Source organism: Stigmatopora nigra, chromosome 8 (genome assembly GCF_051989575.1).
Source record: "Stigmatopora nigra isolate UIUO_SnigA chromosome 8, RoL_Snig_1.1, whole genome shotgun sequence".
NCBI lineage: Eukaryota > Metazoa > Chordata > Actinopteri > Syngnathiformes > Syngnathidae > Stigmatopora > Stigmatopora nigra.
Genome location: NC_135515.1, coordinates 11341502 through 11367500, shown reverse-complemented (window position 1 = coordinate 11367500; position 25999 = coordinate 11341502). Strand labels below are relative to the sequence as shown.

Sequence of the window (25999 nt, the reverse complement as noted above, 5' to 3'; positions counted from 1 at the left end):
ACAAGATTATACAGTAGTATGTGTTGTTTTGTCTCTTTCCACTCCCAGATCATACTTAGTACTTTATGGTACCTTCAAGTGGGAAAAGTTGGGTAAGGAGAGCAGAGCAGGATTTGAACCCAGGTCCACAGAGGTGGGAGGCCAATGACTTATTCACTGGGCCAAAGGTTCCAAAAAGAATGCAGTAGTATTTATTGTTTTGTCTGTTACGACTACAGTGTTCTCCCGCTACTTCACAGAGCAGCCATCGCGGACTCAGAGCTTCGCAGAAAAAATAATATAAATATTACATTGCTGCAACGTATTTTAGTTTTTTTTTGTTATACTATGAATTTCACTCTCTCTACCCGTATTCTATATGGTGTATTGTATACAGGAGGGTAAAAAAAAGTGGAATTAAATTCAAATTAAGCATTTTTGAAGGAAAATCCCTACTTCGCGGAAATTCACTTATCGCGGGTGGTCTCGGTCCTCATTAATCGCGATAAGCGAGGGAACATTGTATATAGATAGATAGGTAGATAGATAGACAGATAGATAGACAGATAGACAGATAGATAGACAGATAGATAGACAGATAGATAGACAGATAGATAGACAGATAGATAGACAGATAGATAGACAGATAGATAGACAGATAGATAGACAGATAGATAGACAGACAGACATAGATAGACAGACAGACATAGATAGACAGACAGACATAGATAGACAGACAGACATAGACAGACAGACAGACAGACATAGACAGACAGACATAGACAGACAGACAGACATAGACAGACAGACAGACATAGACAGACAGACAGACATAGACAGACAGACAGACATAGACAGACAGACAGACATAGACAGACAGACAGACATAGACAGACAGACAGACATAGACAGACATAGACAGACAGACAGACATAGACAGACAGACAGACATAGACAGACAGACAGACATAGACAGACAGACAGACATAGACAGACAGACAGACATAGACAGACAGACAGACATAGACAGACAGACAGACATAGACAGACAGACAGACATAGACAGACAGACAGACATAGACAGACAGACAGACATAGACAGACAGACAGACATAGACAGACAGACAGACATAGACAGACAGACATAGACAGACAGACATAGACAGACAGACATAGACAGACAGACATAGACAGACAGACATAGACAGACAGACATAGACAGACAGACACAGACAGACAGACACAGACAGACAGACATAGACAGACAGACATAGACAGACAGACATAGACAGACAGACATAGACAGACAGACATAGACAGACAGACATAGACAGACAGACATAGACAGACAGACATAGACAGACAGACATAGACAGACAGACATAGACAGACAGACATAGACAGACAGACATAGACAGACAGACATAGACAGACAGACATAGACAGACAGACATAGACAGACAGACATAGACAGACAGACATAGACAGACAGACAGACAGACAGACAGACAGATAGACAGATAGACAGATAGATAGACAGATAGACAGACAGATAGACAGACAGATAGATATAAATTATTGTAAAATTGAATTTTTAAAAAATAGGTAGGTTTGTGTGGAAATTTTCCTTAAGCAAAGACACTGGCAATATATTTATTGTACATAAGTTTAAACTGACACAATAGAGCAAAAACAGAAAACAATATTTGTAGAAAAAAAAGACATTGGAAAGAAGGACCTGCATCTTGATGAGTGAACAATGTGTACATTAAAAACAAAATCAATAAATGGGACATAGGAAGTTAATATTTTTTAATAGCAATATTCTGTCAAATCACAATAGCGCTTCAATTTTTTTTTGGGGCGAGATGGGGGGTGTTCCCCAATGTTTAAGGAATTGGGGCCCAAACTGTAATTAAAGTTTGTTTTTAGTTTTTTTATTTGTGAATATTGTAAAAAAGAATAAGGCAAAACAGCTGTTCCATTTTATCCATAGAGACCTCCAGTAAAAAGTTCTAGGCACATTTTAAAACTAAGCCAAATTGTACTTCTTGGACAAACAAAAAAAAATGGAAATAAAATGCACAATTTCACTATGTTTCACTAACGTACACAAGTTGGAGACACCACTCTCCAAACTAGAGTCCCTTCTTCAAGAATGTGCAATAATAGAGTCCGACTTTGAAATGTCAATACAGCATGTCACATTTTCCCTTCCAGCCTTTAAAAAAGAGAAGTTGATGCATCAAAAGAGCAGCGTACAAAATCAAAAGTATGAAAAAGATGCGAGCATGTATACAAAACCATTTTTAAAAACTTTTTGCATTAAATACAAAAGACCATAAATCAGTGATTTCCATGAAACCTACAAAACAAAAATGGTGGACAAAAATCCTGGGCATTGACATTGAAATGCCGATTGAAGTAAAAATAGATAAACTGTAGCTAAAAACTAAGCTATATTATTAAGCACTGGTACAATTGGAAAAAATAATGAAAGGTTTAAATATCAGGATTTCGTTTTTGACACTTTCTATTCCTGTTGTGCATTAGAGCGTTCAAGAAATTGTTAACTACATAGATTGTTTGCAGTCATTTTTTTAAGCATTTGGTTTTCCTTCGTCATGCTTGGACACTCTCAGAAATATACGTGTTTTTGTACCCATATGAGCCAAAAACGGGATAAAGAAAAAAATCAGTCTGACATAAAGTAAAGAAAGTGAAATGAAAAAGTAAAGTTCTCCAAACATACACACTACACAAATATATAGATAGATATTATATTTCTTTCCACTTTTAAAATAGTTGTATTCAAAATACATAAAATTTAGTTTTTCAAGTTCAAGCCATGAAACTGCATTTGGTCAAGAAAAATATAAAATCAACTTACAAATGTTACTGTACAGGGTTGAAAACAAAAGAAATCTGGATCATTTAACTGATCATAATTGGGGAAAGCTGATACACCAAGTATCTAGTAATCGGTTTCTCATCTGGAGAAATTATTAAAGTGCTTTTAGATTATTGACTCCCTCATGTGAAAGAACATCCAAAAAAAAGGCAGATTGGCTTTTGTTTTTCTTACCTCAGAAAATGCACAAAAGATGCTGAATCCCCGTCATAGTGTTTAGGACAGTCCTCTTAGAATATCCATCCTCACAGCCTAAAAACTGAGTGAATAAATTAAAATAGCAGCCTACTCACACAGCTGTGAACATGAACGAAGAGAAAAATTCTTGATAAAAGACCTTCTAGGCGGTGGGAGATGACGTACAGCCTCATAACGATAAAGGGGTTCATCTATCTTCGAGTTGAGGAGGAATCATAAAAAAGTGAGCTAGTTAACGTCCTCTTCTTAAAGACACCAAAGCTGCAACGCTGACTAAAGTCAAGTCTCCGTCAACTGGACATGTGGTTGGTTGGCTTCCTCCACTGGGACGTCCATCTACGTCTTAGGACGTTTTCCCCACTATTGGGTTGTCCCTTAAAAATGAATAGAACGGTTGACAGAATGATGATTGGATTGAGGAGAGGAGCATCTGTGTATACTTACAAACTGCCATACTGTGCTGTTGGGTCACTTCGGAGGTCATGCTGCCTTTGAAGCTCTACCGTGACGTTTCGGAGCTGTTTGAGGGTCTGAAAGGTCTCTTTGGGTTCCTGAATGGTAAACTTCGAGTAGTCCTGCTGCTCTGGCTGAGGACCCTGGTATACTGCCATACTGGCACACGCATCTGTGTATAAGGGACATACTGCTCTTTTCATATTTTAAGGAGATTTAAAAAGACTTGAGAATGCTGTAAATAGTAATACCTCGATATACAGCAATTTGAGATACGAGTGAAATTTTGGCCAAATACTTATCTTGAGATACGAAATAAATTTAGATATACGAGCATACAGTGGACGCGAGAGACTGCTCATAACTGCCCGCAACTCCCTCGTGTAATGTCTCTTCGAGCACTGGGCGGAGCGTTTCATTTTTTTCAGTGTTTTTTTCTTCCATTAGTCAGTGCGAATGGCGGAACGATCGCTAATATAAGAGGAGTATATACTACTTCTCGTTGGCAAGTGGTCATGCGTTATCTTATTGTGAGGACGTATCTGCATCATTTTGGGAATATTTTTAAGGGAAGACAAAAGCAAACAACCCTCGACAGGTTGCATCTGAAAGTCAGGGTGGAGGCGGAGCAAAAAGAGCCAATCCCGGAGAAGAAAGGTATAAAAATGTAACACAAAATTAAATTAGAATTAAGTTTAGTGTAAGGTTATCTTAAACTTATTTTTGAGTGTGTCTGCATCGTAATCCAAGTTCATTTAAATTAGTTAATGTTACGGGCGCATTGCCGTGCAACCCCCAGAGAATGCAGTCTGTCGATTAACTGCATAAGCTTAGACACTGACCCTCCATGTTTTGCAGCTTGGCGTCATTCGCAGAGAGTAGGGAGAAAATCCGTTCTGTTTCCCGATCGCAGTCGATGTCAAGCTGCAAGTTGGCCTGCATTGTGCTGTAACAGTACAGATCAACTGATTTGCTAAGACTGAGGCAATGATGTGGAAGTGGAAACTGGAAATGAGTCATACACATACAGATACATGTCAACAAAAGAAAAACACAATCTTATGCATTTGGAGATGGTTTCCATTTTGTTTCCATCAAGTGTGAAGCGCTAACATGTTCCAAAATTTGGAATAACTTTCCAAGAAAAGAACAGTGGTGCAACTTTTTGTGCTTTTGTTTTAAACAGTGGCATAAGCTAATCGTAGATGAAGAAAGTACATTTGTAGGCTGAGTGATGATGTGAAAAAAATGACTCACATGGTGCAGGGCTTGCAGCCTGGTGAGCTGCAACTTTGGCTTTGACAGCACTGCCACAATCCACCACTGTAGGTGGATGGATGGTAGGTGGCCAAACGGCTGTCATTACAACGGGTGACTTGGCCCAGGACATCCAGCCACTCACAGGCTTCTACACAATTTCCTGCCTGTACATACAGTTGCTTTTCTGCATGAACCACCTGAAACATCTGACAAACCAGAAATATTGTAATTCTGTTACAATTTCTTCCATGATCACTTAGAGGGAAAAATAATGGTTCATCAGACAGAAATTGTCTTACATTTTTGCGGTTAAAGGCACTTTCATCAAGTTTCTCCACTGCCTGGATATTTTTCACATCGATGATGAAGGCCTCTTTTCCTAAAACATAGAATACAATGTCATGAGAAATATTACACTACTGACTTCATCATTTTAAGAACTGCAAAAGACACATTTAGTCTCTCAAAGAAATTACATTCTTAGTCTTATCGCAACAGATATAGTGACGCGACTACATTTTTGTGATGTACATTAAAAATTCAAACTGAGGATGAAAGGAAAGATGCTTCCTTCATAAATTTCAAGAAGGCAACAACAGTGGTACCTCGTGATACGAACTTAATGTGTTCCGAGACTGAGCTTGTATGTGAATTTTCTCGCAACTCAAATGAACATTAACCATAGAAATGAACAAAAAACTAATTAATTTGTTCCAACCCTCTGGAAGAAAACACCAAAAACAGGATATTGAATTGGAAAAACATTTTTATTTGTTCTTATTCGCCATCTATTAGCAAAAAAATAACTACAGCATTTTCACGACTATATGGCGCATCACAGTTAAAGGCGCAGTGTCAGTAATGAATGCTATTTTTGTATTTGACACACACAAGACGCACCGGTTTTAAAGACACAGCCAGGCATGGCAAAACATACACCAGCTTAAACATACGCACGCTAAAAACACGTTTTTAAAAAGGCAACGGGGAAGCAAAACTTAGTTCGGTTGTACATTATTTAGCCATTTTACAATGTACTCGCGTCATCATCACACAAATCCATCAAAGTCCTCATTTTCTGTGTCCGAATTAAACAATTGCCCAAATTAGTCATCGAAAACGCTGTTTTATAAGTTCGTCCAGGCGGCCACAATCCATTCGCAAATAGTAGCTAGTGTAAGTAGCCCGACGCTGCCTGCCACCCTTCGTAAAGCTGTGTTGATGTCGATGTCCACACCAACATCTAGCGGCAGGAGTTATTTTGTAAATCCAGCCGGAATGACGGCGAGCACCAAATTAGTGTGCTCGCCGTCACACTGGGTGTATTGACAAAAGAACTGTATATCCCAGCAGTCACTGCACAGTACATTTTCTATGGGGAAAATAGAAGAGTTGGAGGCTGCTTGCCCTAGTTGTGAGAGCTGTAGAGGATAGTGTACCCTATCAACTGATTTATTTTATTATATCGTGATAAACTTTTTAGTATTGGTCCATATATAAAGCGCGCTGGATTATAAGGCGCCCTGTCTATTTTGGAGAAAATGTAAGACTTTTAAGTGCGCCCTATAGTCGTAAAAATACGGTAGTGGTTTAATAGTACTAAAATGTGTATAATAGTACTAAAATTAGACAGGTTTGGCGGAGGAGAGAGAGGGACAGAGAGACAAACAACACCAAATATCTCTTACCTTTGAGTTTATGGAAGGAAAGCTCTCTGTTGGTCACTCGAAGCCATCTCTTTTTAAAGTTCCTTTTTCCAAGGCGTTTTCTCCCCTGAGCCCGCTTGTATACTTCCCTAAAGAGTCACCAGCACTTCCTTTCACTTTAAATGTGCCATCTTATGTAGTTTGTAAACTGTACTTTAAATATGAGTCAGATTCCTTAAAGATCCTATAAATTGATGAAAAATGTCGAGAAAATTTTAAAATAGCAGAAAAGACTATTTTTATACTGCTGCTAATACTGCTAATTTGGCATGGATAAAATGTATTCGCTGCTCAGTGGAGAAGTGGTTCTTCTGCCTGACTGTGGTGCGGGTAACTCGGGTTCGATTCCTACTTGCCAGCAGGTGTGATTGGTTGTATGCCTCTGTGTGCCCCATGACAGATTGCTGACCATTCTAGGGTGTAGTCTACCTTTCACCTGAAGGCAGTTGTGTTAGACTCTAGCAACCCCCGCAACCCTTTCGAGGATGGTCAGTATGGAAAATGAATGAATTAAATGTATTCGTTTTGGCAAGTCTATGAAAAGTTTCTTGTTTTCAATTGCAGGACTTTGCTGAAAATGTCCTCTAGCTGTTAATTTCAGTAAGTAAATGTGCCCTGCCTTTTTCCTTCAAAGCCATTCTCAGCTCACCGGCTCAACTTCAGTTCAGAACTACAAAAGAAGCTGCCCGTGTTTCTATTCAGTGGGCTGTTTGTGAAATTCTAGTCGACTGATACACCAAGTGTCGGCCAATTTTGCACTGTGCACCTAGTTGGGTTGATGTCCAGGTAGATGTTTTTCCGGCTTGGCATTATTGCAAGACAAGTGACACCTTTAATGAGGTAGAACGGGTCTCATTAAAGGCTCCCTGGGAAGTGCTCGTCAAGAGGCCCGCTCTCTGTGGCTTCCCTGACGGGACTAATATTTTGTTCTTATACGCTGCGTTGTAGTACACAACCACTTTGTGTAGCGGCTCACCTATTTTGTCGTGCCTTTTTTCAGAAAAGCCCAAATAAAGTAAAATAAACCACGAATGGAAGACGTATCTGCATTTCGGGAGGTTGACATTTATACATGTAGCTTGATTGCCACTTCATTATGAATGAGGGAGTTGCAATAGCACTGAAAGACCACTTTATGAAATAGTGTGGGTGAGGGCCAGACTGATGCCAGGAATTTGTTGGCATCATTTAGCACCTTTTAGCCAAAAGCCCACCAGAATAAAAAGGGTAAAAACGTTTTTTTGGACAACTCAAGACTTGAAGAAACTGGTAAATATAACTTTATGGGATCTTTAAGGAAAACATGGTTTTAAATTCTAGAGAAATGTCCAAGATTATATTAAGAGTTCATTTTATACTGCCAAAAATTTCAGTCAAACTGCCAGTTCGAGTTTTAAAATGAATACTCACCCCTCCTTCAAAATTACTGCATCTTCTAAACCACTTGACTCTTTGCTGACGTTTGAAGATATTTCATCAAGGAACTAGAGCCATAAAAGAAAGTTGTTTCAGTTGCGAATTTAATAAAAAAAACAAAAGCTGACTATAGTGAAGAATAACATTTGCAGAAAACTGTACCTTTTTTACTTTAACAATGCACTTATCCTCTTGAAATGATTTGAAGAAATCAAACATAAATGATTCTTTGAAACTAGACTGTAGAAAAGAAATGACAGTCATTTTCTAACTCTAATTATTAGTGAATTAAAACAATATTTTCAATCAATTTTTTGTCTTTTATAATCATGCAAAACATTGGTTCTTTGTTCAACGTTGCCTTTTGAGCTTACTGTGGAAAACCACCCCCATTCCCCATGAATCAATGTTTGTTTCTATAATCAAATCTAAATACATCAGAGCAATGGTACTTACTAATTTTTTGGACAAACTTCCCCAGCTTCCTAAAGTCTGGATGGTTTTTGAAATGAGCGTGAGTGTGCGTGATATCTCAGGATCCTAAAATCAAGCAAGTATCATTATTTTAAGGATTTTAGTATTTAGACAGGTCGATAGATCAGGGGTTGGGAACCTTTTTGACCGAGCGATCCATGAACAATTCAAATTTTAAAAATGTAATTCCTTGAGAGATCTACCCAGAAAGTTTTTTTAAGTAAAAATAAATGCATGCATTTTTTTGTCATTTAAACACTTAAAGTACAAGAAGTGTCTCAATTATTTCAATAACATTTTCACGCTGTTGTTAATCAATAAGTATATGCAGAGCGCACATGGGAGTCCAATGAAAGGGAAAATTACGACTAAAGCAGTGCTAGAGTTAGTGATGACACGATTTAGATTTTGATGTGCCAACGTGAAGGTCTTATTGGTCCATGGAGCGCATTCGAGGTAATGACGCAAACACAGAGATGTGCCAACGCAAGGCTACCTATGGCCAATGTAGAAGCACAACTCAAGGCTACAATTTGTGCGTTAAGTTACAGGTCAGGAGAGGGCCAAATGCACCCATCAAGACACATGTCTTGCTAGCGAGCCACAGGTTCCCAACCCCTGCGATAGATGTTTGCTTACAATTATGAAAACTTACAGGATGATGTGAGCGCAGCTGGAAAGAGTGTGGATAAAGAACAGCAACAGCAAAGAACCGCAAGAACACAAAGCTGCTCACAGCCGAGTACTGGACATTAGGATCATCTGGTAACAGAAAACATGTTTCCAAAACTATAGTTAACATGGTTCTTATTGCAATTCATTACTCATACCTTGACATAGGAGCAATTTGAGATACGAGTAAAATTTCGAGCAAATATTTATCTTGAGGTACGATGTTGCATTTTTTCAGTGTTTTTTTCCCCCCATTAGTCAGTGCGAATGGCGTATATACACTACTTTTTGTTGGCAAGTGGTTCTGCGTTATCCTATTGTGAGGACATTTGTGGGTTTCATTTTGGGAATATTTAGAAGGAAAGACAAAAGCAAACAACCCTCAATAGGTTGCAGCTGAAAGTCAGGGTGGAGGCAGGCAAATAGAGCGAACCCAGGAGAAGAAAGGTATAAAAATGTAACATAAAATTAAATTTGAATTAACTTTAGTCTAAGGTTAGATTAAACTTATTTTTGAGAGTGTCTGCATCATAACCCCAGTTATCCCGTTTTTGGTGTTTTTTTTAGAGGGTTGGAACAAATTAATTTGTTTTTACTTCATTTCTATGGGAAATGTTCATTTGAGTTACAAGTAAATCGACATTAAGCCCGTATCTTGAGGCACCACTGTATCATGAAATCTTGAGATTAACACAGCATAGAGCTAGGAGTTCAATTTTAATTACCACCTCTATGGAAATAATTTTTATATTGAGGAAACACATTTTAGAAAACTATATTTTTTCTGCATTATTGTAGTTAAGGTCCAAATAAAAAATTTATTAACCATTTTCTGTAGATGGATCCTGCTTTGCCAATATCAATATATGGATAAACCTGGGCTTGACGAGAACACAATTGTTTTATAGTTATTTTGAAGGGTTTCCAGAGGAACAGAGAATACTTACCTGGAAAACGCTTGCTGGCCAATTGTCTCAGTAACCTGAAGACAGCACACATTGATGGAGGGCAATTGGCATTAGACTGAGTGATTGATGAGAAGACCTTTTGTACATAAAACTGTAGATTCTCCTACAGAATGGAAAAAAGTGCATCTATATCATTTTATAAACACGTGCTTGCGGACAGGAATAGAATCTTTTTTTGTATCACGAGTCACTCATTTGCATATAAAAAAAAATTGTAACCTGAACATTTTGTACTAAGAGGGCTTTGTAAGTAGAGGTATGACTGTATAATGTCTCTTAAAGCCGAATATAATATATGATGAAGTATTTGTGGTGCTTTTGCTTCACTGGGACTACAGTGAGACGTTAGAAAAGACCCGTGAGTTTACTGTCTCTAAAGATGTTGGCAGCAAAGAGCAACAAGAAAAATAAATTAAGGTCTCATTTCCAGACATTATACCCTCGTCATGCTCATTAGCTGCTTTATTTTCAGCAAGTTTCAGGATTAACCGCGATAACCGAGGGAACACTGTAGTTGTGTAAGTAGTCGGTATTCACATTCATTTAGGTAAATCATTATATATTCAGAGCGTTATATTGTTTGCAACTAGAACAGGTATAAATGGGTGTAGTTTGTGCCCTTTGAATGGAAAACAATCTGTTCTCAGTGTATCTTGAATCCTGCCCATTATCAGCATAAGCCTTACAGTTAAAGGATTGATGTGTCAATCAAAATTAAGTTGCAACACCTTGCAATTAACACACACATTTGTAATCGTGAAGAATATTTTTCTAAGTTTGCACACTCCCATTAAACCTGACGTACCGAAAACATTTCTAATAAATTATTACTATCATTCTAGTAAAATACTACTAGTTTGGCATTAATGCGCATTAACTGCCAACGGATAGCTTAAATTAGTCAGTTTCTTGACAAAGTAATTACCTTGTTGACCTCTACATTGTCTCCTTCTTTGAGTTTATTGGGGTCAATCTCACACGTTTTATTGGTTTCACATATCTATAAAAAGAAAGACTTTTGATTAAACAGTCAGACACAAATTATTGTTCAAAACATTCCAGCTATTCAAGCTGCCATCTAAAACTTGATGACATCTTACAATCCCACATTGTGTAATCATACCTCATCTATTACAGGCTTCAGAGTAACAGCAAGGTAATTTTTTCCCACAATCTTCATCATGTCATCAATGCTTCGTGTTGCTAGTGAGTTGCCACGAAAGATAGTATTAGCCTCCCTGTTTAAACACAAATTATAACCATTATTTTGATTGCTTCCCATCGTTTGCTAGAAGTGTAAAATTTTCCAGATTTGGTTTGGATTGAGTAATGTGTGTTTGTCTGGACAACTAATATTTTCAATAATTTGATACAGAATCAGACCATTGTAGTTCTGAAGCTTTTAGAACTTTGAAGAAAATGACGAGCACAAAATCACATGTACAAAGACAAAGGAAATATTAAGCAGTACTAATGGAACACATCATTGATCATGGGTTCAGTGACAATAGTGTGAATTTGTGCAGTAAGTGTGCAAAGGTCTCACTGAGTGTGGTCTAACTCCAACGCTGCCACAGCAGAGACAAAAGGCAAAAAGCGATTGTGATGCAACAGCAATCGAACCATGGGGAGAACGGCTTCGTATCGCTCTCTGCAAATGTCACCCAGGATGTGTGCTGCTGAGGCAGAGATAGGCTGGCAAGATGAAGGTGAAAGTTAATGTTAGTGGGAGAATAAATGGAAATATGTACACTGATTTGACTTTATGGGGGAGTCTGTGGGGAAAGGAATAGGTGAAGAAACCAATACCATCTAACATTCTAGGAACTAAAAGCATTTATTGTTTTATGTTGAAGAAACCTATTTCAGAAAAACAAGTGTTCAAGTTCTCATTATTCTACCTTAATATCAGAGGATTTGAGCAGCAAGTTGCAGAGTGGAATATAACAGGCAGATGGCAGCACTGTGTCTTCTATGTAGGCCAGCTTTAAACGCAATGATCCCAAATCGTCAGATTTTGACTTGCTTCCGTTTCCTTTAGGTTGAAGAAGATACCTGATAAAAATCATACAGACTTTATATTTTTATGTTGTGATTTGACTAAAAACTAAATTAATATTATTAAATCCCGTGAATTACTGAAGTAGATATATTCGAAGACAGACACTTGGAAGAAAAACAATACAAAACACACACACACACAGCCACCAACTCCCGTTCCAAAACAAAAACAGGTAGAGACTGTATGATCTATGACTAACCGGATTCAACAGATGTAGAATGTACTGTATCAACATTCTTGCCTCATGAATCATTATGTAATATGAGTTACGCAGTCAAAACATCAACTGCTCATCAGTATGAAAATGAGATAAAACATTCATGTTGTATACTGCTTATCTAATAAATAAAATTGCGATTTGCAGGAAATTAACTCTGAAATACTGTCAGATATTTAATATTAGCTACTCCTAAATGTATTTGAAAACACTATGAAATAAAATGATTCATAAACTGTATGCGTGCTATGATTAACATCTGAAACATCTGTTATTTGTTTTAAACAGGTTGTCAGTCCATTAAGATTATCTTTACAACCATTAAGAGTATTTTTATTATTCCAATTTGTAAACACTTTCTGTGAAGTGATTTAAAGATGAAATGCATTTACTCTTGTGTTGAACTGATTGCTTTGCACGTATACTGTAAGTAAATGAAGTTTGAAAAAGCAACAACCCAGCCACGTTAAAACATGGCAAATATAGCATTTATCTTCTAAAAGTAACTTAGTGCAGTCTTAGTTTAAATTGTACTAATTTTCATTGGTCTTGAAAACAGAGGATTGGTTTTCAAATATACTAAGTAGACCACTTTGTTATTTATGTGTGGTTTCCATGGATTCTTGGTATAATAAATCAAGTCCTTAGCATGAGTCTAAAATGTATGATTCATAAGTTTATTGGGTGTGTTGGTTATGCTATCTTAGCACTGCTTCATCACCATGGCAATGGTGACAGATGCCAAGTGTTTTTTTGGGTCTTTTATGATCACTATGTGATTTTTATGTTTTGATGATCAAAATAATTTAAACAATCATTTGGTCAACTGCATTACTATTTTATTTACGGAGTTAAATATGGTAGGTGGGATCTCAGTTTTAAATAAAACCTTTTGGTAACTCACTTCATACAAAAAATGGGGATTACAATTCTGTTATGGCTAGTTTTCCAGGTTCTCATTACATACAACATATTGATATACAGTGTTCCCTCGCTTATTGCGGCTAATGGGGACATTTCCGCGAAGTAGGGGTGCCCCATCAAAAATGCTTAAAGAAACGTGTAACACGTGCACAAAAGCACCACCACGCAAAAACATCATAGTAGTCCGGATGGACGATCTTGTGCAGTTTTTTTTGCACGTAAGAAACATCGTTATTGGGAGTTGTGAACATTGTTTTTTTGGGTGGATGCGCCTGTAAACAGCCATGACGTCATCAATGCGATTCCTGAACTCTCACCATGTTATTGACCATTTCTTTGGCCCTTTTTTGATTCAATTACTAATTCTTATTGAATATTTTGTTTCCACCTCTTGTAAAATGATGTAGTTTTTAATTTAATTTAATATCTTTAATTTTTTTTTTAAAAATTCCTGAAAGAAATCTGCGAAGCTCTGAGTCTGCGATACCTGAAGCGCAAAGTAGCGAGGGAACACTGTATTGATATATTGTTGATAACAGACGAATACACCCATGCATGAAACCTTTAACATGTAAAGTACATTTGTTCTGGATATTTGTTACCAGGCTTTGTGGATGTGATTATGTTGCAGAATCTTGACAGGCACCCGTGTTTCCCCCAAAAAGATATCTTGAGCCAGATTTTCATTATTCCAAAGATCAACTCTGTCAATGTACAAGATAAAAGACAGGACATATGACATATATAAGTATATTACAGGCAAATCATGCAAAGTCATCATCAAGAATGCACAACCAACTAAAAACAAAAAAAGATCCCAAGGATACTTAAAATGTATCAAAATTTCAATTTCATGTGGTAGTTTTAATGCTGCTTTTATTCTTTGTTCATAAGGGCCAATCATTTAATCATGCATTAGTGGTACTTCAAATCAAAAACTTCAAACCATGCATAAAAGGTATACCTTTGAATTAGTCTAGTCTTACCCTGTTTGCTATGGGTCCACTGGACTGAAGCCCCACATATCCTTAACCAGAAACCAAGGCTTTCTATCAGCACAGTACATACTCGATCCAAATTTTCTTTTTGCACTTGTGTCATATATGTGTTATATACTTGATAGGAAACCTTTAATTTTGAAAAGGACATACACATGTAAAAAATAGGATGAAAATAAACTAACTTGATCTCCAGCTTTTCGATGTCTTCTTCCTCAACTTGGAAATGTGACTTTTTGGAGTAGCTGCTAGAGCGTGTAATCTGAAGATAAAAATGCTCTTTATTAAAACTAATCTTTTTTTTAGTGATTTAAAAATAATAACATTGTAGCTGGAACATTGCAAACCTGTAACAGGACTGTGTTACAAAAGTTTCCAAATTTACCTCAAAGAAGAAAGTCTCTTCAAAAAGAGGGTTGCTGGTTTTCTTCTTAACCTTTGTTTTCTTTTGGTCAGACCTGAAGAGAAATGTTGCATAGAGATAAAAATGTTTCCTTGTTTGAAAAATAAATAAGCTAAAAAAATAAAAACACAATTATACACACACAAACATACATATATAAAAATACTACATAGTATATAAACAAATATATATATTTTTTAAATTTCACCTGAAGATGATCATATAAAATATATCCTTATCTGCCTTAATCTCAGTAGGACATATAATCTAATATGAAACAGATTTAACATTATTTAGACTAAAAGAAAAAGAGGTTGAAAAGGTGTTAGAAAATTTTGAATAGATTTTCAAAAAAATCAGGTGACAGCCTACAACTATATTTCAAAATTATAAAAAGATGGCTCATGCAATACAAATTTGTTTAATGTTACCTTGCAGGTCCAACGAGTGACACTGTGGCATACGGATCACAGATCTGCCCACTGATAAGCGGCAAACCCTGGCACTCTATTATTCTGCAGATATGACAAAGAAAGTACAAGGACATTTGTAACAAAAAAAAAAGAACTATTATGCTACCCCAAAAATACACAAGGATTTCCAAGCTATTCTACACTCACATACATGGAACATTAATTACTATAAAATTACACACTAAGAGTAAAATACAATTTTCATATTGATTATAAGATTGTCCTCATTTTACTTACTATTCAGATTGTAAAAAAAATAGAATAAAAAAAGAAACATACATGGATAAAGTAGTAGAGTAATACCTAGCTATTTCGCGCTTCAACTTTTGCGCCTTCACTACACTGGATTTTTTTCTGGGGACATTCTTTTTATTGATTTAAATAATTATTTCTTTAAAATCATAAAAAAAATGATAATCCACACTGAAACAACTCTCGTTTTCTGCTTGCTACTAGTAAGATAAAGCACTGAAGAAATTATTTTCTAATTTTTATTTATTTATTTTTAATGTTCATAAAATTGTGAAACTTCACACTAAAACCCATACTTGCTATTAGGACTCAGCACTGAAGTTTTTTTTCTTTAATTACATTTATTTTTTAATAGGAGTGACCCTACTTCGCAGTTTTTCGATTATCATGGCCATGTCTGGTCCACATTAATCGAGGTATTACTGTAGTGTGATTGCCAATTAAAAGTGATGCTTTACCTTTCTGTATGAGTTGTGGTGACCAGAGACAATGACTGGTTTCAAAAGTGTTTTAGGTGAAAACAGAAAGACACTGTAAGAACCCTAAACAGGATGTGGCTGCTAAGCAAAGGTCACTGGGGAGTAAGAATGAATTCAGGCCTGTACTAAGTGAGGCCACAAGAGAGAAGACATGCTAAGAGAAGGCCAGGTTGGTGGTGAACAATTTTCCTTAGCACCATGACAATATTCCTCCAAGTGTCTTTTGTCTATTTCTAAACCCACCACACTTTTCTTGTTTGGATGTTATGATGTTATCAAGTGATTAGTTACTCTATAACATCAAGATGTGCGCTGGGACAATTTATGAGCGGAAATGTTTTTATTTTACAACTACAGTCATTAATGAATCACTGCATTGGAGTGAGCAGGTGATAATTCAAATAAATGAATTGAATGAAAAAGAACGACAGCAACAAAAAATAAAACCTTACTTAAACTTGAAAGCCCTGGTCACCAAGTAAATGGTGATGTTTCTGTCACCTGGTAACACAAGCCTACCCACAAGTATTTTTTTTAAATTAAAAAAGGGGGGATTTAACAGTGTTGAGTGCTATGATAACCTCAAACTACAAACCCTAAAAATATTCACAGAATATCATTCTGTAAGCATTCAAATAGTTGGGGGGGGGGGGGGGGCAGGCTTGAAGATCCCAGTGTATTGATTCCAAATACTCACTGCACAAGTAAATGCTGACCCACTGAGCCATTCTCCGAGATCACTTCATTTAGTCTCATTTCCAGATGAACCTTGCCCTGTTAGACAGAAGGACAAGGTGGGGCTGGTGAAAAGTTAAATCAGCTATGATTCCGTTTCCGTTTGGCGCACAGTACTCATTGTTCTTCTATTTAAGTCGATGAAACGTAATGTACATATATATATATATTATTGTAATCTAACAACATTCGGAGTGATGTTACTTGTGTGTTATCTGTCACATTTTTCTTGGGTATCTTGTGCTTTAATTTAAGTTTACATGAGGTAGACTGTGTGTGTGTGTGTGTGTGTGTGTGTGTGTGTGTGTGTGTGACCATGTGAGTGTGTGATTGTGTGCGTGAGTGATCACAGCCACCACAGCTGTAGATTTTGTCACCATTCACAAAGATCGGATGTGGTGAAGGCTTTCGGAAGTGCCAGAAAGAGTAAGAGAGAGACAAACAAAACACCCACACACTTGCAACCTGTCTTTCCAATTCAGTATTCTTATGACATGATTGAACTCGAAGCCTGCATAAGTCTAAGAACACTAAATCCTAAGTACATTACAAGCAAATTAAATAATTTACTCGTGCCCTATTTTAGTGATGACAGAAAAATGTCTCAAAATGTTCCTTATATTAATTTTAGTGTCATAGTTATTTGCATCAGAGCAAACACCACCATTAAGTTCCACGTTCAAAGATACAAATAGGAGACATTAAAACAATTCTCTGAATACTTAATGTAGATATTTTCGGATGAATGAGTCCAAGTAAATTAGTGAAGCAGCAGAATAGCCATTATAGTTGGACGACTTCCTTGTCAATGCTGTCCTATGTATATGAAGTGAACTTGATCTATTCTTTTGAGTGATTGCTCAAATTGAAACAAAGTTTTATAATTATATTCAGACAAGAAATGTTATATACAGACGCTCCCCTACTTACGAACGAGTTACGTTCCGAGCGATTGTTCATAAGTTGAATTTGTTCGGAAGTAGATTCAGTACTATATTTATTATTATAATTTATATTTAAGGCCTATCTAAATATATTGAAGGGTTATATAAGTACATTTGAAGGTTTAAGGCTTGTATAAGTAACCAGCATTGGTTTGTTAAAAATGTTAAAAATGTTTGGTATGATAAAAATGAAAAAGGTTCTTTGCGCACTGGAGATACGTTCACGCACTTCCACACTGCAACGAACTGGGCAGAGCAAGGTGGATGCTGGGTGAGGTGAGTTCTCACAGCGTCAGGCGTCGTCGGTATTAGCGGTGGAAAGAAGCACTACTCGGAAAAAGGCGCGCGATACAAAATCGAACTTACGGACATTTTTCGACATAAACACAATTTGCAGAAATGTTTGTATGTACCGTTTGTCCGTAAGTTGAATGTTCGTAAGTAGGGGAGCATCTGTATGTCCATAAAGAAATGTTAAATACAATACATTCTACCTCGAACCTGACAAAGTGAATGAATAAATGAACTACTCGCTGAAAGATTTTTACCTGAACTTCTGAGTTTGGGTCCACAGGATGAAGGCTAAACCAGTGCTCCTTCCCTTTGTATTTGCACAAGTCATCTTTTCGAATTGACACCTTGCCTGAAAAGACAAAATAAGAATGTATTCGACTAGAACTTTACATTGCTAAACTAGATATAAACAGTGACTTACCAACAGCTAAGTCCCTTTGGAAAACACTCTTGGCATAAACGTAAAAAGATAAACACTGAAATGGCCGTGGAATCTCAAAGTAGAAGTCCTCACCGTAGAAAGGGCTGTAGACAGAGGCACATAATTTATTTAAAAACAAAAGCTGGTGTTGGCTAAATAAATGTTTTACCAGTGTGAGTGAGAAAGATGTAATTTTTGTGAGCTTGTAGCCTCATAAACTTCATCCCACAATGTTCTTTATTGAACTTGTCAAACCCTATCCAGTAAAAACACGGTTGCAGTGGGCATATTCACCAGATAAATTCTGTTAATATTATGTAAAAAAAAAAAAAGTACTATAATGACAGAAGAAAAAAAAAGGAGTTATAACAGCGGGGCGAGCGCTTCGGCTAAATGTTCTTCGGCTAGATAGTCGGTCGGCCGAATAGTCATTCGGCTAATTCTACGTTCGGCCAGATGGTCTTTCGGCTAGTTGGCTGTCGGCCAGATGGTCTTTCGGCTAGTTGGCTGTCGGCCAGATGGTCTTTCGGATAGTTGGCTGTCGGCCAGATATCAGTCGGCTAAATGTCTTTCGGCAAGTAGACCAGCCACGATTACATTCAGAATTGTCACTCTCATAATGGTCATGTTAGGTTTAACATGGCAAATAATTCTTGCTTTACTGCTTTGCAAGTTAAAGGCATCCGCATTTCCCCGTTGATCATTCTATTGTTTTACTTAAGAACTGTCACTGCACTATAAAATGTCCTAATAATGCATATCAAGAAGTTATGTTGTCAGACATTTACTTCAGTCTTAGCATTGCAATTTTTTTCATATTGTACTACCACTAAAACAACCTGGCTACTTCTATCCCTTTCTGCTAATCACTTTACATGCTTACTTATGTGTGCACTTCATGATGAAGTTTAAAATCTCTTTGTACTATATTGGCCTTTAATTTAATTATTTTAGTTTAAACTGCATTTTTTCTTCTCCAATTATTTTTTCTTTATTATTGTTGCGTTCTTCGAGTATTGTCATCTTTTTCTTCTTGGTTTACAAGGCGTCTCTCTTTGTTCGGCTAATACTGCCTCAAAACTTTCAGTTGAGTATCCTGCTCATTGTTGTTCTCTCCCTTTGGCTTCTTTTTTTGGACTTTTCACGTTATCTTGTTTGTGTTTTCTTTGTTTTTTTTCTGTTCCACTTCACGACCGCAAAGTCATGATTCATGACAGTGCAGTGCAAGTGTTGCGTATGACAGTTATTTGCGCTGCTTGCAGCACAAACATTTTAAAGGGCCAACCAGAAGATGATGCAGCTTCAGTGTCTAACTGCATTCTAACTGCTCAAAATAGCATTAATAATGGTACACATCGTATAAATGACAGATATACTAGTATGCTTGGGAATACGTACGGCGTATAATTGTGCCCTTAATCCAAGGGTCTCAAACTCATTTTTTGTTACGGGCCACGTTGTAGTTTCGATTTCATCCAGAGGGCCAGTATGTCTACCAACTAGGCTGCCAAAATTATTTGAACAATAAATTGTGCTGATCGATATATAATTTTTGGACATTCAAATTTGTACAAATTGTCTGCAATTATTAATTTAAAACATTTTATAAAAAGCCTTGATTTACACTTTAAAACATAATGCACAAGGAAGCTATTTGATGGTTCAGTGGGCAGCACGCCTACAAGCAGTTCTGAGATCGAGGGTATATTCCCAAGCTCCGGGTATCCTCTGTGGAGTTTGCATATTCTTTTTATATTTGCGTGGGTTACGGGTACTCTGGTTCCCTCCCACATTGGAATGCTTGTGAGTGTGAAAAGTTGTTTGTCTCGATGTGACCTGCAAAGTTCAGGGTGTACCCTACCTCCTACCCATAGTTAGCTGAAATAGGTTCCAGCATCCCCCACACCCGTAGTTTGGATACGTGGCACAGAAGCTGAATGAAAGAACATAGTAATTCAAAAAATCCCACTGGTAATGTAAAATACAACGTGAACCCCTGATTAAATTAGTTTTACATTGTTGGAGGTTACGCTTAAAATTATCCTTTCGATAATTCTAAAGAACAAACTTCAACATTAATATTCATACAGATTTCACTTAAGAGAATGAACCATGTTATATACTATTTTCATTTTTATTTAGTTTGCCCCATTCATTAAGTAAAGATGACTCACTCAGGAAGAAACAGAAAAGTCCCTACGTTGTCTCCCGTTCTAAGCAAACATTATCTGGCATTATACTACGGCACCATCTCTTGTTTTCATACAGGCTTTTAAAGAATTAAGGAAATAATTACCATGTACAACTATTGCCAAAAAGTATTTGCTTCCCTTTATACTTAAAAAAAAAAACACCACAAGTAGTATTCAACTAAAAAACAGACAGTGAGGGAACAATAACTAAAATAAACAGAGGAAGAATTATGGGTTAATATTAATGGCTTTAACAGAGACAGGCAGTGGAGGGAAAAATATAGGGTTAGCGTGGGAGGACCCACTTCCTCACAGAGTGTATAATTCTTCTAACCCACATCGGAAATCTGAATAGAAGAAAAAAAAAACTGCTGATTTGAAACACCTATAGAAGACCCATATTACAAGAGTCAGACATTTGTTCTGACACCTTTCCTTCAATCACTTTTGGATTAGAATGTATGGAAAAAAGGTCCACCTGTTTCTTTATAACATTTTAAATGCCCTGTTATAAAAAATAAAAAAAAGATTATAAACACTTAGATTTAAAGGCGGTCCTCAAATGAGGACAGTGGGTTAAGGACATTTTCAATGAGGGTGCTCTTTTCACAGGTTTAAGTATAAAAAAAAATAATAATAAAATAAAAAAAACAAAGGTAGGGAGTAGGTACCAACTAAAGAGAAAACAATGAGTAAAGTTATTAAACTGAAATATTAAAATTGTGCCATTCAATGACGTGCATGCAGTAAAAAATAAATAGGAGTCAATAAACGGTTCAGGTTTGTTTTGTTTCCAGGAAAATGACTAAGCGAATAATTAAGAAAGTGCCAATTTCATTTAATAATTTCTGTTATAGTGTATTTGTGGGGAAAGTAAACAGGAGTAGGCACCTAGTCCGAACAAAAGATAACACTGAGATATAATAGATGGTGTAAACCGGTCATAATTACTATGATGCAGTGTACGCATTGTGTAGTTGCCCACTAATTAATGTTAAAAGATAGAAATAACATATGGCATTGAGAAAATTCCAAACATTAACAATTGAACCTGCTTACCTGACACTTTTTTCAAACACCTTGGTTCTGAAGACCTCTTCTTGATCCAGACAAATGGTGCAAAAGGTACAAAGATCCCTTTGTCGGTTAGGGCCTGAGACTGGACCAAGGTTCTTAGCTTCACCTGCATCACATTAAAAAACATCCATAAATATCAGAAAAAGACTTCTTTGCATTACCATCCATCATTCAAAAAATAACATGGCAAATCCAATGGTCCTTACACTATCCTCTTTAAATCTATGCTTCCCTTATTTGTGGCTGGATCTAGTACAGTGCATTTTTAAGGTATTGTATTGGGGCTGGTTAATCAATTGACATTTCGCAAACTGCGCCCAAATACACCATTGACCAATCATACGTCTTCGCAATTATTGTTAAGGGACAGCATCTGGCAAATGTTACCATTCTGCATTTATCACTGCTTATTTCTTTGGTTTCTGTATGCGTTACCTGACTGACAACTGCCATACAACTTTATGGCCTTGTCCTTTGGAAATGTATGCTTTTAGGTAATGTTTATAAAGGTGAAAAAGACCATATAAGCGTGAGCATGACTGGGCAATTCATTTAAAATACAAGTACGATAGAGAATCATGTGGTTAGAAAACATGAAACACAGACTTCCTCAGAAAAGCCATTCGTGTTGTAACAATGATTTGCAACACAAAACACACTTTCTGCAACCATATTTTACCTGATCCACGCACACGGAACCAGGTTACAAGACATGGGGTTTTGTGCAATACAGTCATGAAAGAATAACAGTTTATTGAAAAACCTACACAGAAGGCAGTAAACAGTGAATACTAAAAAGTACAACGCTGTCAAGATATCCACAAGAAATAAGATTTCGAGTGAAGGGATAATCGGGACATAGATCCTTGTCTGCACTAGTCTTAAAGCACTGGTTGGGATGTAAGTGAGAGAAGTTACCAGTTATATCATACTGTTGACGAGCTAATAAATCATGGGCTTGTTTTTTTTAACAGGTCAGTTAAACCCTATTTGCATCGTTATGTTCTTGTTAAAATCTGAAACCATTAAAACATCCATCTGTATGAACCACAACGAAACCTACTCCTTGTTATTTTCCATTGCATCTGATTTAACAATGTGTCACATGTGTAATGGCTAATTCAAAATATACTCTCAATGATTAGCAATCACTTAATGATTTTGCATGAAAGAAGAAAAAGAACAATGGGTCAATGTGGAAGAATGCCGTTTCATAAGATGCCAAAATGAGTTACATGACATTACAGTTCCTCTATTTGGTTCTGCTTCACGGATTAATTCATACCAGTGAAACTGAGACTTACTTTCTTGTTATACTCCTAAGCTTTTGAGTTTAATTTTTTTTTTGTTATAGCAAAGGCCCCATTAGCCTAGTAGTCAGGGCTACGTGACAGACAGAAGATCGTGCACCTCTAGAAACTACGACAATCCTGCTTGTACAGCAAACTGGTAAAACAGTGGCTAAATTCGTTTCAATAACTACTGAATGTTCTCGCATGTAAGCCGTGTTTGTAACAAAAAAAAGGATGACTGAATCAAGGGTACAGCTTCTCGGGGCACTGCCATCTTACCTTTTACTGGTAGTTAAACGTACTATGTATGGCCAAACGCTAGTATTCTTGATTTGTGTGTTCGTAGTGTTTACCATGTCAGCACATCCAAATAGTTATTGAGGTTGATCGAAGGCCTTGCGGTCCATCATTAAAATATCAGCCCTGATACCTGCGCAATGTTATTATTCCATCCAGAGACTTGGTGAAAACTAAACTGCTACGGACACAGCTCCTGGTTGTACTGCACTTCGTTTTTTAATTCGCTTACATGCAAACAACACACTTTCATGCAATGGAATGAACAATTAAGCACACGATCCTTTCAATTCATCAAGTATCTCAGAAATACCAAATACGATGATTTTTCTTATGATTTTCACTTCAAAGTAACATTGTTCTCAAAGTACAATTTGTACTCCCTATTAACACCGTGAATATGGATGTGAAAATTGTGAATCAGGGGGCGTTTTATATGCGAGAAATTGTAAAACTCAATGGTTTTAAGGCATTTTTTTGGGTATGACTTATACGCGGAGGGGGTCAATACGCGAGAAAATACGGTAAATGTACCAATTGTGAAACCATTTTAAGATATCTAAAACTAAATTATATTGGACGATCAGAATAAAATACAACATTGTGCAATTGGTGAAGTGCTAAAACTGCATAGCCAAGCAAACAATAAAATGTTTCATCCAGCCACGTTAACAGTATTAGAAAACATCCCTCAGAATGTCTTTAAATTATATCATTGCGACCTGATACGAGTTGTTTTAAGATACAAGCTGTTCTCAGCCTCTGTACAACAAACTTGAAACCCCCCTCCCCCAAAAAAATCTAAATCCAAGTGCTATATAACACCTTTTTTTAAATAAGAGACTTCAAGCTGTTTAATTTAAGTAAAACAACCATTGGTGTTCTGTGATCAAAATGTTATCACATTATGAGAAATTTCATAGACAAGATTAAACCTACTGTATCTTGCACCGATCATGTTTTCACCATTTAACAAGGTTGTGCAATCCAACATTTTCAAGGGTCTCAAAATAAAAAGTCACCTGCCCTAGAGTTAAATAAAGGATGATTTTTTTATGCTTGATGTTTAAACCTTCCGATTTATCATTTTTGACAGAACAATTCAACTTTATGTATCCACAGTAAAATATTTCTTTCAACACCCTTGTAAGCAAAAGCCGAAGTGAAGATGAATCAAAAAATGAAATGTTTCTTTTTTTTGCAAAGACAAAGTATTACAAAGGATTATTTTGTATATTTCTTTATTTGTATTTAAACTGTGAGAATCAAACAGCCAAACAACACTGACCTGCCAAAACGGACAGACACAAACAAAAACACACAAGCAAAACTATATTATTCACCAAAACAGATAGACACACACGCACAAAAACACAATTAAAACCATGTTATTCACCATAACACTTTCTACCCCTTACTTATTGTATCTTTTAGGAGAGAATAAAAATTTGAGAAACGGGAAACGAGGCAAAGGTATGATGAGATGCAAAGAGCCACATTCATTTTGACCGGGAGCTACACAGCTCGAGAGCCACGGGTTTGCCACCCCCGGGTTTACCATGTCCACTTCACAGTTTTGAGATTGAGGGTTCAGTTTGCATTTTCTCCCCGTACTGGCGTAGCTTTTCTATGGGTACTCTGAGTTTCCTCTCGCAAAAAAAACAAAAAAAAACAATCCAATAGACATGTATGGTAGGCTGGTTGAACACTCGAAATTGCCCTTAGGTAGGTTTGTCTCATTGTGCCCTGCAGTTGGCTGGCAACCAATTCAGGGTGTCCTCCACCTACAGGCTAGGATATGCTCCAGCACCCCCGCAACCCTTGTGAAGACAAGCAGAAGGCAAACTGAAACTGAAAGAATGTTTAAATTGTGTTTAAACATTTTTCAACTATTTTCATGCTGATTTTTTTTCAAAGACACTGAATAATGTCATAAAAAACAATCAAAGACTAATCCCTCATTCTAAGTTTTGTGTTTTCTAAATACTATTCTTATGAAGCTGATTATAACTGGAGGCCGAGTGCAGCTATCTGTCAACTTCTGAATCATTTATTTGACCGATTCTTGACTCGCCGACTGTCAGAAACGTGTTTTTTTCCTCCAACTTTTCATCAAACGTCAACGCTAACCCTAGCTACTTACTGCCACGGTAAGTTAGGTAGGTAGCTAGCTTATTTTGCCTTAAAAAATATGATTTTGGCCAACGAAGCACCTGAAGTCAACAGGCCAAATAATCAAGGAGGTCCGTTTCCAATTAATTGCCCTAATTGAACAGCTGACGACATCTCAATGGGAACGCGCATCATGAATGAAATCACCCGCAGCTAGTAGCCGAAAGCTAGCACGCCACGTTACCTTAACGATAACCAACAGCCGGCAGAAGAAGCCGATGAACAGGCTATCTCTGCCCCCAACTGGAGGTCGCCCACCACCGCCACCGTCGCCGCCGCCGCGCCCCTCTACGGCTTTTAACTCCCGCTTTAGCTATAGCTTCTTCCCCCCGCGCGTCGTTCACTCGGTTCGAGACAGATGATGAATCAAGAAGGAAGGCGAACTTACAAATTTTACCACGCAGGCTTTGTAGAATCCGAATCCTTGCGTCGTCCTCTTCCGCCATCGTGAGCGCTGACTGTTGTCGCTGCTCCGGTATATTCAGCGCGGCTTTATCATATTGGTTTATGAATGCAGGCAAGCAGGCAGAGTGGGAGAGAACCAACCCCACTACCGCGTTACGTCAGGCTCCTTAACACTGCATGCACAGTGTTGCCCTTCAAAAGAGAACTTTCGTATAATTGAAAAAGCCCTCCTGGTTTAAATGATTATGATGTCTATCGGTGTCAATGAAGGCAATGATTTAAATCTTATTAAAAAGAAATAAATAAAATGTTGCTGTTTTATGGG

At 37.1% G+C, this 25999-nt stretch overlaps 1 protein-coding gene across 2 annotated transcripts; it reads right to left on the bottom strand.

Annotated features, from left to right (window-relative positions):
• Window positions 1–2372: 2372 nt before the first annotated feature.
• On the bottom strand, window positions 2373–25892 carry rasa2 (RAS p21 protein activator 2). Of its 2 annotated transcripts, none has more exons than XR_013327173.1 (24): window positions 25658–25892; window positions 21491–21614; window positions 18240–18343; window positions 18073–18167; window positions 16543–16619; window positions 15073–15156; window positions 14624–14696; window positions 14424–14500; window positions 13843–13944; window positions 11939–12092; window positions 11584–11732; window positions 11161–11275; window positions 10963–11037; window positions 10017–10140; window positions 9053–9159; window positions 8380–8463; window positions 8086–8163; window positions 7918–7991; window positions 6490–6596; window positions 5101–5180; window positions 4799–5007; window positions 4384–4546; window positions 3533–3713; window positions 2373–3462 (listed from the first exon to the last, which is right to left on the bottom strand). XR_013327173.1 is itself a non-coding variant. In XM_077722948.1 (24 exons), the coding sequence occupies exons 1-24, from the start codon at window positions 25713–25715 to the stop codon at window positions 3432–3434; spliced, it is 2466 nt and encodes an 821-aa protein (XP_077579074.1). In that variant the 5' UTR covers window positions 25716–25891; the 3' UTR covers window positions 2373–3431. The 2 variants fall into 2 exon arrangements, 1 of the variants encoding a protein (XP_077579074.1); XM_077722948.1 differs by having other exon boundaries at window positions 4384–4487; window positions 25658–25891.
• Between the last annotated feature and the right edge of the window lie 107 nt (window positions 25893–25999).

Coding starts and splice junctions, on each gene's coding strand:
- rasa2 (XM_077722948.1), bottom strand. CDS start 25,715: ATGGCGGAAGAGGACGACGCAAGGATTCGGATTCTACAAAGCCTGCGT. Junction 11,038..11,160: donor TGAAGCCTGTAATAGATGAG/GTATGATTACAC, acceptor TTCTTTTTATAG/ATATGTGAAACCAATAAAAC. Junction 6,597..7,917: donor GCAGTAATTTTGAAGGAGGG/GTGAGTATTCAT, acceptor GTGACTCTTTAG/GGAAGTATACAAGCGGGCTC.